The 14,393-nt window shown below is 30.0% G+C and overlaps 2 protein-coding genes and 1 non-coding gene across 3 annotated transcripts in view; 1 reads left to right on the top strand and 2 right to left on the bottom strand.

Annotated features, from left to right (window-relative positions):
* Nucleotides 1-14,393, top strand: part of LOC125817589 (putative ubiquitin-conjugating enzyme E2 38) — a 139,122-nt gene that overhangs the window by 106,605 nt on the left and 18,124 nt on the right. The window lies entirely within an intron of this gene.
* LOC125817786 (small nucleolar RNA snoR135) lies at nt 6,253-6,399 on the bottom strand. Its single transcript, XR_007442321.1, has one exon. It is a non-coding gene; the product is annotated as a small nucleolar RNA snoR135 (small nucleolar RNA).
* LOC125817590 (mannan endo-1,4-beta-mannosidase 2-like) lies at nt 8,967-13,095 on the bottom strand. The gene is made up of 5 exons (XM_049497138.1): nt 12,232-13,095; nt 11,467-11,664; nt 10,555-10,677; nt 9,868-10,079; nt 8,967-9,550 (listed from the first exon to the last, which is right to left on the bottom strand). The coding sequence occupies exons 1-5, from the start codon at nt 12,610-12,612 to the stop codon at nt 9,139-9,141; spliced, it is 1,326 nt and encodes a 441-aa protein (XP_049353095.1). The 5' UTR covers nt 12,613-13,095; the 3' UTR covers nt 8,967-9,138.

Here is a 14,393-nt window from a genome sequence, read left to right on the forward strand (position 1 = left end):
CAACCAAACAAGACAATAAAATTTTATCCTAGGACTATCTTTTTATTTCAAGACTATTTATTCTTATCCCTAACACCAAACGACCCTTAAATGACGAGTATAATCATATAAGAAGAAAATGAACATTGATGAGTATACAAAAAGAATTAGGACGACATTCATCATTGTCGATAGACATCTAAAGTTAACATGATTCTTTTTTTAGATTTCTTTAATTAAGATTTATATCATTCTAAAAATACAAAAGTTACGTTAGAGAATTCCACCAAGAAGTGTGGACACAAACAGTGGCGGATGTATGTTATGGATTATGCATGCCTAAGCACCCATTGCCTTTTGCGATAAACACTAATATTTGTTTGTGATATCTAATAATTCATTCAAATGTATTAATTAAGCACCCACTTTATATAGCAACTCTCAAACTAAAAATAATTGAGCACCCATGAAATAAAATTTCTGAATCCGCCACTGGACACAAATAAAGAATCGTGAGATGATGAGGAGTTATGATTTGAGGATTTGTAATGCCAAAAAAGAATGATTTAGATAAAAACGAAAGTGTGTATTTTGTATGTCGGAGAATATTTTTAAATTTTTTTATGTTTGATTGGTTAAAATATATTTTTTTTTTTCAAAAAACAAGAATCATGATTTACCTAATTACTAGAAATAGAGAGAAAAAAAATTATACACGAGTCATACTACATTGGCGGTGCCTTTCTCATTATCCAACACACATCATCTTCACATTCGCTCCTATAACTTCCATCCCCACCACCCCCACAAGCACTCAAGCTCCACCTCCCTCAATATTTATCTATTAATTCATTTACATACCAAATTTTAAAAAAAGATCTTATGGCCAGAAAACAGGCCACCAAAGAGTCATTTATTGTCAAAAAAAATTAAATTCATGAAACAAAATTTCATATTTTAGTGTCAAAAATATTTGGTCGACACAATGTAAAGTCATATCAAAATCAACAAACTCCATATTTTCAGATAAAAGCATTTATTATAGTGTAACCTAAAGTAGTTTTACGCATTCAATTTTGTTGAGAGCATTAAAAGGTCTAATAGACCCATAGCAATATAACAACTTCAGATGTTAAACCAATGCAAGGATAAAGTGTTACATAAAAAAATTTGTTCACTTTTATTTTATCTATTATTTCCTCCGTTTCAAAAAGAGTGACTTGATTTGATTTGGCACGGAGTTTAGAAAATAAAGAAGTCTTTTGAATCTTGTGGTCCTAAATTAAAGTTATGTCAAATGTACTAAATTGCCCTTCAATCTTATGGCTTTAAACATGCCACATGGAAAACTGAAATTAAAATGTTACTAAAAAAAGAAAGAGATCATTCTTTTTAAAACACACTAACAAGGAAAGGAGGTCATTTTTTTTTAAACGGAGAAAGTATTTAAAGTTAGGCTTAAATTACTCTTATTTACACTTATAATTCTTGATATTTGATATTTCTTAGGAGCCTTGTTAGCGACCCATCATTATTGCCTAAGTTGTCGAGTCCGATTAAAGCAAGCAAGAGATAGAGGAATCTTCGCTCATAGATATGAATTGAAAAAGTAAGCCCAAATTCTTTTTAATTAGGATAAATTTCAAATATACACATCTTTTATTTTCTTATTTTCCATTATTCCCTACCTTTTTAAAATATTACATAAATCCCTTATTTCTCTAAGTTTTTCAATTTTTCGGATACATAAATATCTCCATCCAAAATCAAGTTTACCCATTCCTTTTTTAACTCCTTTAATCTCTCCCTAATTTCACTCCACATGCTTATTAGTTATAATTTTCATATCAATTTAATTTTGAAAAGGATTCTCTCTCCCGTCAATCAAATTCAAGCTACTCAATATGTATATTTCTCTTCTCTGCCGCATCAAGCTCAATGACAGAATTTTATTCTTTAACGTGTTCTCTCATCTCTAATGAATAGTTTCTCATGATTCTTACTAAAAAATGGATGATGAGATCTATTATTAAGCAATATGCAAACAATGCTTATATATTATTTATGTGTCTTCTTTTAGTTTCGAATTTTCATTCTCTTTTAGGATTTTGGTGATAAGGTAGTTTCAAAAATAGTGTTTCTGCATCTCCGTATTATCGTTCATTGTTTTTTCTTCGAATTTTTTTAAAATATTTTTTATCTCATGATACATAAGAGATGATGCTCCTTCTTTTAGTAGTGAGAGTACCTAGTTAACCTTACCTAATATTGATTACCCAATTAGTTGAGGAAAGATTCATCTTCGACTTCAAAATCGATTGTGGAAAAACACCTAAAAAAAGGGGAGAAGGTGGAGTTGTTGGTGGCTCCGGTAAGGGCTTTAGGTCGAGATATATGGGTGACGCCGTTATTGAAAGTGGAAAAAAATTGTGGGAGTTGATACAAAGAAAAGGAGAAAGTGTAGAATGATTTCTTTATCATTTTTTTTTTGCTTTCAGCAGATTAGAGTATTGGATTTGTTTCAATTTTTTTTGTTCATCTTTTTTTGATACATATGGGTTCAGATTTTTAATGTATCTAGTTATTTTTGTTTCTTAAATTAATGTGTGATGTCTTCGTTTTAACAATATGATACATTGCAATTTCATCATGCACTTGTTTAAATATTAGTTTTGATACATAACTTTAATTTATTGAAATGCAAATTAGATATATCTTGTTCATAGTTATGTACTTGGTACATAATTATTACTAATTTTATTATCTTTTACTATCAGATATATATGCTCAAACTTATTCAACTAGAAGGTCATATATATGTAGACATTATCAAATATCATTGTTGATACATAAACACTAATATTTTTATAACAATATCCGTTTGTATCAACTCACCACTATGTTATGTATCACATGAAAAAAATGTTATTGAGAATAATAACATGTATAATGTATCTTTTATAAAATACAATATTTTCAAACAAAATAAGATAATAGTAATGTATCATGCACTAACTTTTTAGGCTTGATACATAAATTTTAATTTTTACTAAATGTATCCGATACAGAGCTATTGTTTTTGGCTTTTTTGAATCTGTTACGATTTGGGAGAGATTTGAGAGAAGAAAATTTGAAATTTGAATTGTTTGAAGTTGTTACGATTTGGGAGAGATTGACATCAAATTGATTTGTGTGATTTGGGGAACTAACAATTAATTTTACGTTTAATTTCCTTTTTAATCTAAATGTCAAGTTATCTAATGTATCAACTGTTATGTATCTGGATGAATGTGATGTATTCGGATGACATAAATTTGAAAAGATTTTTGCAAATTGGAAAAAGGTGTGATTTGCTTCGAAATTCCTAAAAACATGTATCAAATTCATAACATAATGAATCAGATACATAATATTGCTTTCTTTTTACTGTGATATATAACTGCACTTTATTACAATAAACACAATTTTTCACAATCATGTTGTTTAAGATACATTATTATCAAAAGCAAAATCATACATTATATAAATAGTGTATCTAAACATAACATGTTGTATCAAATTCACAAAATTTTGTATTTTAACAATGTGAACAAATTATTATCAATCAGAACTATACACAAAGTTGAACAAAATTTCATTTTGAATAGTAACATTTCAATTTATTGTATCAAAAGTTCATAAGCTAACAGTATGTTGTAGTGTAGATTATTGTATCAATGGAAAACCTATAAATTGAAAATTATCAAACGGAAACATCAATGCATTCTTAAAAAGTTTGTTTCAACCATCTTTGGGAAATATAAGTTCGTTTATCGTGACCTTCTTGTCCACAACGTCCACAACACTTTGTCTGTATTGTTCGCTTTTCATCTGTTTTTTTTCTTTTGATTCCTTAATCGTCCATGCATCCTTTTGTATCGAGGTGGCAACACAATTTCTTTCAAAATAAATTCTGGAACTAACCAATCTTTCTTATCCGGCATTGAAACCATGAAACTTCATGTGTTTGCTAATGCATCTGGTTTGTAGTAATCAGAGCAGTAGGGATATAGATCGGTAACATTCTTGCTCTTTCAAATAGCAATTGTGTACGTACAAGGTATCTCGTCAAGTTGAAATATCCCAAAATTACATATATTTTTCTCAAGTCAAACAATGTATATTCGTCTACCTTCATACACTGAAAAAAATTAGAAGATGCAATAACCTGCAAACATTTAAAAGTTAGCGATACATTACATGATAATTCACTACAAAGCAGCTAATGTCTCATGAATCATTCAAAAATATAGTACAGTGAGCCGCAAAAAAAAAAAAAAGATACATTAATCACTAATTTTAATATTAAATTAATGCAATAAGTATCTAATACATCTTCTTGTACACACTTTACTACATGTATCATATACACAAACAAATTGATACAATAAATATGACAATAGACAGTAAGAAGTTCCTTAAGAGAGAAGAATCGATTAATACATGTTGTTGAGATCTGAATATAATAGCCTATAACAAGTTATTTACTTATTTCTTAATTAAAAACAAAATTGTTACGCATTGTTCATTGAAAAGATGCATATAACATTGAAAAGTCGCAACCGTGAATTTGTCAATGGAGTATGAAGAAACCGCAAAGAGATACAACTCTCACAATAATTAGCACTTAGTATCCACTCGATCAAAAAAACTTTTAAATTAACTGATGTCTTCAGTTGCTCCAAAATAAATCTATGTGGCAAAGAAAATTTGAACTATGTTACCTAGCAAACGTAATATCAATTTTTTCACAAGTAGCAATTTCTAGGGTGGAATCGAAAAGACCCTTACTACCACTTTTTGCACTCTCAGGTGAAGGTCGATCAGAATCATTGTTCGACTCTCTGTCAAATTCTTTGACAGAAGAATTGCTTCATAATTTGAATGGTTCTTCAATGAAAAAGGAGAAGAAATTTGAATTTTGAATTTTTTGGTTCCTTTATGCTATATGACTGAATTGTTGATAGTAGTCTGGAATGGAATAACACAATTTATAAGATCTTAATTTGATTTTTCAATTTTTTTCCTTAATTAGCACAACAAATGGATATTATGGCATCATAATTTGATTTTCAATTTTATTTTCCTTTAATAAGCACCACGAATATATAATATATCAACAATAATGTATCCAGATTCTTAGTTATGTATCTGGAATGTCTAAAAAATATGGGATTTATGTAATTAAAAAAAAATAAGAATAGAAGGTAATTTCACTCTTACACTCTGAGATTCTTAAAATTTATACTTTTAATTAGGCTCTAAGGTGATTAGAGATCGATGAAAACAGGTCAATTGGATCTATGTCTGAAGGGGGGAAATACTATAATTTATATCAGAAAAAAAATTATATAATTCTTATTACCTCTATGTTTTTTATATTAATATGAAATCATATTAAAGTTTAGCTTGAATGATTTTTATTCATTTATTAGGTGATTACTAATTGTTGATTTCATTTTATTATTGAATCAACGTCTATATATTAAATTTTTCTCTTCCTCTCAGATTAATCATTGCATCCATATATCAAAAAGAACGATATAATTTGTATGAACATAACGCCTCATATAAAATTGATTTTTTTTATCAAAGTGTTAAAATCCAATATAAATTAAGGGAAATAATGCAATATTTTAACACTACTAATAAAAATAATTTCTTTTTTATTTCACAAAAATATTAATACTATTTATTGTGTTTTAAGAAATGTGTCAAATCAACATGAACAATATTGGATAGAGGAAGTACTAAGAATATCAATTTAGACAAATTATTACTCTTCTATAATTAATTATTTATCCATTTTTGAATTAACACTTGATAAGAATACAATAATTAACCTAATAAATTTACTATTTATAATCATAAATCAGATTATATCTATTTACCAACGGAAAAAATGGAATGGTCAAACTCAATCCAGTAATGATGGGCCAAACGATCGAGAAGATGTGATTATTAAAATTTGAAATTGTGTTTTTGAATATGTACTTTATTAATTTGAATTCATATTCATTTCTTAAAGTTGATGTAAACTTCGTGACCAAATAAATTTTCGAAAAATATGAAAACCTCAACGACTCAATTGATTTATGTTTTAATCATTCAGTAAGACATGAATTCTTCGAAGGCAAAACCCAAAATTACAAATTCCGAAATAAATTTGATGTAAAAATTTTCAGATTTAAATAAAATGAAGAGAGATATGAAAGTACTAATAATTTAAAACAAAAATGTGGGGAAAATGATTGTTGAAAATTTCCAGTAAAGAGATGAAACACAACTGCCCATCTTCCCCAAAAATTAATTTTGCAGAGAACACTTTCGTGCAAAGCGCATTAATAATAGCACAAAGCCGATACACACAATCCCTGCTTGCTTATTTTTAAAAACATAAACAAAATTGTTCATATAATGCAAGAAGAAAAATCAAACCCCAGAAAATTAAGCTAAGATTATTGCTGGTTTTAGAGAGGCGAACTCACTGTGGGATTAAAAGGGAGAGGGTGTGGAGCGTCATTATATAGGACGAATTAGGGTTTCAACAATGGTACAATATTACTAAATTACCCTTATAATTGGGCTTTAAACTCTAATTTGACCTAAAACTTGATAGTTGGGCTTTATCCATTTAAACTCAAATTTGACCTAAAACTTGAAGGAATGCTTAATCTTAAATTGATTCACTAATCCATACATTGTCGAATATAGATCTCCGCCAGCTTTTCCACACCTTGATCTAATTTTTACTGTTTTCCGAAATTCTATCAAATGTCAAAAGTTCCTCAAGGAGGTTATCTAAAGAAGATTCTTCTCATTATTACTGAAATCAATTGGACATGAAATTGTTATAATTTTCGAAATTCAACTTATGATAATTCAATATAGGAAAAATTGTATAAAATACCAAACTATTGATTAAAATTAAATACTATAACCACAATGTCATTTAATTCTAATCCTTAGCAAACACTTTGTCATTCGTCTCTCTCCCCAAATTTCTCGCTCGCCAGTGTCTCTCTCGCCTCTCCCACTTTATACAAACACAAATGTATAAATTATGTTTGTGTTTGTATAAAGCTAGAGAAAACTGTATATATACATATCTTTTCGTTCGCCTCTCTCCCTAAAGAATCTCGCTCGTCAGTCTTCCAAATCTCCCTCGCCACTCTCACTTTATACAAACACAAATGTATAAATTGTGTTTGTGTTTGTATAAAGCGAGAGAAAACTGTATATACAAATACATATATTTTGGTCGTATACACTTATAATTATATAAAGGGTAAAGGGTCTGATATACCCCTTAACTTTGTCATTTAGAGCTGATATACCCCTCGTTAGGAAAGTGACTTATATATACCCCTACTTATATACAAATTGCTCACATATACCCTTTTCCTTTAACGGAAATGAAAAAAATTAATTTTAGGTTAATTTTTTATTATTTAAAAAAATATATATAATCCCATATGAGTATATTTAATCCTCCTCAAGCATATATTTTTTTTTAACTTTTTTTTTTGTTTCAATGACTAATTTAGATTTTATTAATTTGATGGTCAAATTTATTTATGTTTCACTAATATTCTTGTAAAACTTATTATAGATGACCAATTTTTTTTCTTCAAATACAAAAATTAAATTACAATATAGACAAAAAAAAAAAGTTTTAAATTATAATATAGCCACAAAAAAATAGTTTTAAATCTATTTCTTTACACTAAGAAATGAAAGAAAAAAATAAAATAAGAATAAGAAACTCAAATAATTATAATAAAAGAAGTCAAAACATAATTTATGTATGAAAAAGATTAAAATATACCTTGAACTTTGCTAGAAGAATCATATATACCCCTAAATAATTTTTAAGAGAATTAAAAGTCAAAAATATAAATTTAAAACTAACTTTTTTCACTTCCGTTAAATGAAGGGTATATGTGAACTCATTTTGTAACGGTAGGGGTATATGTGAGCCGTTTGTATAACGGTAAAGGTATATATGAACCACTTTCATAACAAGGGACATATCAATTCCAAATGACAAAGTTGAGGGGTATATCTGGCCCTTTTCCCTAAAATAAATACAGATCTTCCCCTGCCCAGTTCTCTTTTGTCTATCTCTCTTTCTCGCTTTATACAAACACATATTATACAAATTACAATATACAATTTGTGTTGTATAAAGCGAGAGAGAGAGATTTGATATACAAATGTTTATTTCGATTCAATTGTGTACAAATTCAAATTTTATGCAGTAATACAAACACAATCATTGATAGATATACATAGTAGGTACATATATACAATTACCTAATCGATATACATATACAATTGCTGCGCTTTTATACAAACGAGAGGCCTGCCAGCGATTTATACAAATTTGATGTCTATAGCAAACATAAAGTTTGTTATGCTATGGAGCGCAATTATGCAAACTATAGTTATAGCAAACAAATATAATTTTTATGTTTGCAAAACCTAAAATTTACTTTCCAAGTTATATTTATTTCCAAACACAATTCTAGTTTCAAGGAGTACAATTTTTCTACTTTTTTCCAAACATATTTCTTTTTAAAATTTCACATTTTTTATTTTCAAATGCCCCTAAAATTTGGGGGAATCTAATGGTCCTTGTGGTGTGATCAAAAAATTAATAAACCAGTTCAAATCTTACCAAAGAACAAAATAAAATATATTAGATTATTTCTTTCAGTCTGCATAAGCCTTAAACATATATCTAGTTCTACCGACAAAGGACGAAGAGTAATTGATCAAATTCACAGACGTTCCTAAGAGGAAACGCTTACGATATTAGAACTAGTGAGTACACGAGTTACCCAATACATGTGTGTTGAGGTAAGGTAGTACGTACTAGTGAAATAGTCGAAGAGTGCATAAGCTGACTCAGAACACTACCATTAGACAAAGAAAATGAGAAGCAGTGGAGGAATAATTTGCATATATGTTTCATTTGATGAAAATTGTACACATCTATCACTTTGACAAATAATACAAGGAGTAAACCTATATCCTACAGTTCTTCACTTCCAATGAATTTGAGAAAGGCAAAAAAAAATGCAGGAGAAATATGATCATATGTAAACTTTACGTATATTAGTTCCTCCTCGAGGCACAAAAATTCTTTACGTTTTCAGTTTGTGTGGAATGTAATCCCTGAACTTTGGCCAGTCTGCACGACTGTTCTGTAATTAATCGATATGTTGATGGACTCTCCCATGGAACAACTCCATATTCGTCATTGAAACGTTCCATTTTTTCAACAAGGAACTGCCAGAAGAATGATCCTGCCCCGGACTTGTTTCTTTTTGCAGACTTGTATAAGACATCAAGAACCATTTTGAGGAATCTGTCCCGCTGAGCTGGTTCAAAATCATCGTTATCATTTGATAAACCAAATTCAGTGAATAATACAGGCTTTTTAAGTTCCTTGTCACCGTCTTCAATGTGAGAAAGCATCCATTTGGCCGCAAATTTCAACATTTCATCAAAATTCTTGTGGTGAAACCTACAGAAAAAAAGAGTCTCACATACATGAAATCTGTTTTGAAGTGACGGATGGCCATTCAACTAATAGTTGAGTTATTATCTCAGAAAGTCGTCACCCTTCTTCTTGATTCCATTTTATTTTTCAACAAAGAAAGTGATTTTCTGAGATAATAACTATTAGTTGAGTGAATTCAACCAGCTGCAGAAGTTGTAAGAGTGAAAACAACATTTTGCTTGATCAGACAAAATTCCAAGAGAAGTCCTACACGTGCTCCTAAACATTTTTCTTCTTCCATTCATCACTAATTCACAAAATTAAGCATAAGAAAATCTTACCAATGGTCGGGATACACATGTACAGAGGCAAAATCAACAGTTGAAAGTATAGAGTTGCGGACAAAATCGGATCCAAGATCAGCAGCCCAAATTTCTGGATTGGCAGTTGTCTTTTTGGGACTTTTAGGACCATAGAATCCTTCAAGACCCACTGTTAGCAGATGTTTCCTGTCAATTGATTTCACGAACGTTGACATCTCTTCTATCCAGTCCTGAAATTGACATAATTCTATTAATGCTTACCCATGTAAACGTTCAAGTAAGCAGAATCTACTCTTCCAGAAATGATTTCATGAAAACTTACTAAAAAGAAGAAAAAGACCACACCCTCGGAAATTTGTATGGCAAATGTTGGTATGTTTAAGAGGGATTAGGGAATGAATACGAATTCTTCTGACCAGTGTAACAACCGATTAATTCATTTCCAATACAAAAAAGCGTCTATCTGTTTTGGACGGAGAAGTAACTAATTATGGACGTCTAAGTGAGGCCTCATAAGCTCAGGACAAATACTACTCATGACATAATTGGATGATTTGTTCTCAAGCAAAATCCAATCGAACTGCAGAGATTAGATCGAGGAAAACCACCACCTTCTAGATGAACTGCATAACAGTCTCACTAAACGATGGACTGCTCTGTTGTTCAAACATTTAACTATTAAATTGAGGTCAAGTTAGAAGTTACCTGGAGTGTATCACCAGAAGGATCGGTCATGCAACGAGGTTCATTAATTAGCTCCCATGCAAAGATGGTTGGATCATCCCTGTACTCTATACCAGTGTATATGTTCCTCCTGGTTAGAACTGTCTGGAAAGATGAAATAGAATGATGAATTAGGTCAGTACTTTAGCGTAGAAAGTAGCTTTGATATCAACTCCACGATGTCCTATGTGAGTGCAGACAAAAAAGCCAACGAAACCTTGGCTCGTGGTATGGTCTAAAATTTAAGTATGTTGTAATCCTCAAAATAAATGCATCTCTTTGTGGACAAACAAAGATGAGAAAGAAAATGCATCTTTTTGTGGGCAAACAAAGAAGATTATAAGACTCAGGAATACAGACATAATTCATTTCATTCATAAGACAAATGTTGCTGCAACATTTGTGGATATTCATTCAGCCTAGGAAATTACAACTGAGGAGCTCCACAGCCTTACGAATCCCCATGCCTCTCCACATTGGAGTTTTGTGGAAGGCGGAAAAGCAAATGAGTCGGCAACTTACATCTGAGCTATAGGATTTAAGGTCTATCTCAGTTAGAGATCAAAATTCAGAAGTCCTAGTATGAGTTACTTAAAACAAAGGCGAACAAATGACTTGCCTTGATAATAGTTTCTCTAATAGAAAATAGAAGTTCACATCCGTGGAATAAATAAATTTTCCCAAGGCCTGTATGGTAATGTCTTGAATGGAAAACAATATGCAAACTCGTGGATCGAATAACTTCTTGAACAGAGATAAAAGATATTTTTGAAATAACGGCGGATGGATGGATGTAATGTATCTTGTTACCATCCTCCAAATAAAAATTGCTGCATTTGGAAACATACACTTGCGGAGCACAAGGTTATACATGCCATTTCAAAGGAAAATTACCTTGACATAACTTTTGAAATAACGACGGATGGATGGATCGTAGAAGAACGAATCGTTGGAAGAGCTTAAAGCAACACCTTCATCCCACGCCCACTTTACATACTGAGTCTTCCCACCATACGCTTGCAGATTGTTAACCAAACTGAGTAGCAGCCTGATTCCATTTCTTCTGGCTTCTGCTATAACATGATCTAACGCCTGCAGCAACGGAATTCTATATCAAACAAAAGAATCCAGAGGCAGAAAATATTAACTATATAGATAATTTTTCACAACAAGAGCTAGGAGTAAGCTACTTGAAAGCAGCAAGAGTCTATGAACCAGAAAAAACTACTGGATAGATGTATAATTATGAAATTAAGCTCCCGTTTAGCTATAGATTTTGAAGTTAAAACTTGAAAAAATTTGAAGTCTTGTGAATGAAAGTCCTAAAAACTGGTCTGTGCCGGAAACTTGAAAATCAAATTTCATGGCTAAACAGATATTCGAAGATAAAATCTCAAAACCGGACAACACTCATGTCCTAAGCAATCATATCCCAGATTGGATATAGCTTTTGTGTAAAGATTAAAGCAATCATACCCCAGATTAGGTAACTAATGAATTCCATATTTTTAACTTAAATCAATCATAATTAGAGCACATACTTTACGAACAAGAGATCATTACTAACTAACATAACAATTATGGAATAATTACTCTAAAAGGGGTTAGTACTAAAGTAGATGACATAACTAATCCAAACAACACTAAAAAATTTCTTACCCTGAACACTTTCTCATCAAATTTTCCAGGTGAAATCTGTAGAGCATTATAACCAGCATCATTGAAAGCCCAAGTTCTACAAACAGTAAGTCCCATCTTAGCACCAGCTTGAAGCATTGTTCGAATTCGCGGTCGAGTATTATAATCAGCAGCATGGTCCATTAACCAGTAAGAATTCCATCCATTAATGTAAAAAACTTTACCATCAACAAAGAACTGAGTTCCATTCCTCTCAACAAAACTAAGGTTTATTTCTTTACTGTAATTAACCCATAAATCCCCAAATGACAAATACAGAAAAGCAATAAATGATGCAAACCCAATAATTGGATAAAACAAACCATTTCCTGCTAACATTCTGTTCATAGATGATTTAACCATCACCACTAAAACAAGAAAAACAACAACAACAGCCCCACTAGTATTCAAGAATCCCTTTGAAGTTCAACAATAATAAAAATGCTAACTTTAACCTCTAAATCTAAGATTTTGATGAAAATATGGGGGTTTTTACACCTTAGATCTCTTTTTTACACCAATATTAGAAACCCCACATGGAAAAATATGATTTGAAACAAGAATCAGATCCACTTTAGGAAATTTACTTCAAGTGGAGCCAAAAAATCAAGAATTGAAAATTTGAACTGGGGTTTGTCTTCTAATGGCTTCTAAATGGTGGCATTTATATATGTAACAAAAAAAAGGGTACAACTAACATGTAACCAATCAAAAACATCATCATAATTTGAGAAAAAAGATGAATGAATTGAAGAAGAAGATGACAGTGAGGTGGAATGTTGGTTTTCAATAATGCTTTAATTAGATCTGAAATCTTGATTTTCTTAGCTTCTCTAGTAAATTTTTTTCTTTTTTTTCAAGAATAAAAGTTGTACCAATAGTTTCATACTTTGAGCCATTGTTGATTTAGCTTTTTTTCTATACTATATATTATAAAATTATAGTATTATTTTTGTAATTTTATATTCTTTGGTCATGTGGCTACTCAACTTGTGAGTGGTTGTTAGTTTCACCAGAACCAAAGATAGTATACAGTATGTACTGTAATTAAAGTTTTTATCTTTAGCATATTATTTGATGAAATGTTCATAAATTAACTGACAAAAATGGCTTCTAAGATTTCCAAAATTTTCATTGCCCATGTGAGAACTGACCAACCTTTTTATAGTTTCTTCATTTTTAATCCACATCATTGGTGGTTTCATAATATTGATCCGCGAAATAAAATACTAGGTGATTTCTTCTTATTTGTTTTAATTTTAATGAATAGGGTTATTTGATATTTATTGTTTAGATATTGGTGAGAGATGCCATGTATCTCATAAAATTAATTGAATCCAAACGTCACAATTATTACAAAAACACATTATTTATTTTTGAATTAAATATAAAACTAAAAAAATATCATATAATATGAACAAGTATTTTAAAATGTGGGGCGTCAAACGAGGCGTTTTACGTAGCATGAGGCAAGACGAAAGCCTCAAAACATAAAACGTAAGTTTTATGGATTTACGAGAAGTATATCTCATATATCTTCAATTTTATAATATTAACACTATGAAAATAAACAAAGATAAAATTTTCAATAATTCTATAAATAGATTCAAACAAGTCACCAATATAAAGAATAATATTACAATTATTATTTAGAAAAGTAACAGCACAAGAAAATAATAATAGTCAAGATGATCTTTAAAATGAAATCTTCATTATTGCATCATTGATCTTCACTTCTACTAGTCTGTCTCATCCTTACCTAATATTTGAATTGATTATTATTTACATATTTCAAAAGAATATGATAAGAAGTATAAGAGCAATGACAAAAAGTCGTTTAACTTATTTCAGAATTATAGTGTTATGAAATTTCTATTTTATCAATTTCAATCACAATTATCTAAAAAGTTATTTATGTCGGTATCATTTTTCTATGATAGTTAACGTTACTTTATTTATTTATTTATTTCTTTTAGAAATATGCACTACAACATGAAAATATGATAGCGTAAAGTATAATTATTATTATACCAATAATAAAAAAACACGATTTATAAAAAAAATTTGAAATAATAAAACAAATTCAACATTTGAGACTTACGCTTTTATATTCAAGCTTATGATATTATACTCAGAAATTACGC

The sequence above is a fragment of the Solanum verrucosum genome, unplaced genomic scaffold (assembly GCF_900185275.1).
Source record: "Solanum verrucosum unplaced genomic scaffold, falcon-dt-bn FXZP01000280.1, whole genome shotgun sequence".
Classification (NCBI taxonomy): Eukaryota; Viridiplantae; Streptophyta; class Magnoliopsida; order Solanales; family Solanaceae; genus Solanum; species Solanum verrucosum.

Coding starts and splice junctions, on each gene's coding strand:
- LOC125817590 (XM_049497138.1), bottom strand. CDS start 12,612: ATGGTTAAATCATCTATGAACAGAATGTTAGCAGGAAATGGTTTGTTT. Junction 10,678..11,466: donor ATTTCAAAAGTTATGTCAAG/GTAATTTTCCTT, acceptor TCATCTTTCCAG/ACAGTTCTAACCAGGAGGAA. Junction 9,551..9,867: donor CATGTGTATCCCGACCATTG/GTAAGATTTTCT, acceptor TTTTTTCTGTAG/GTTTCACCACAAGAATTTTG.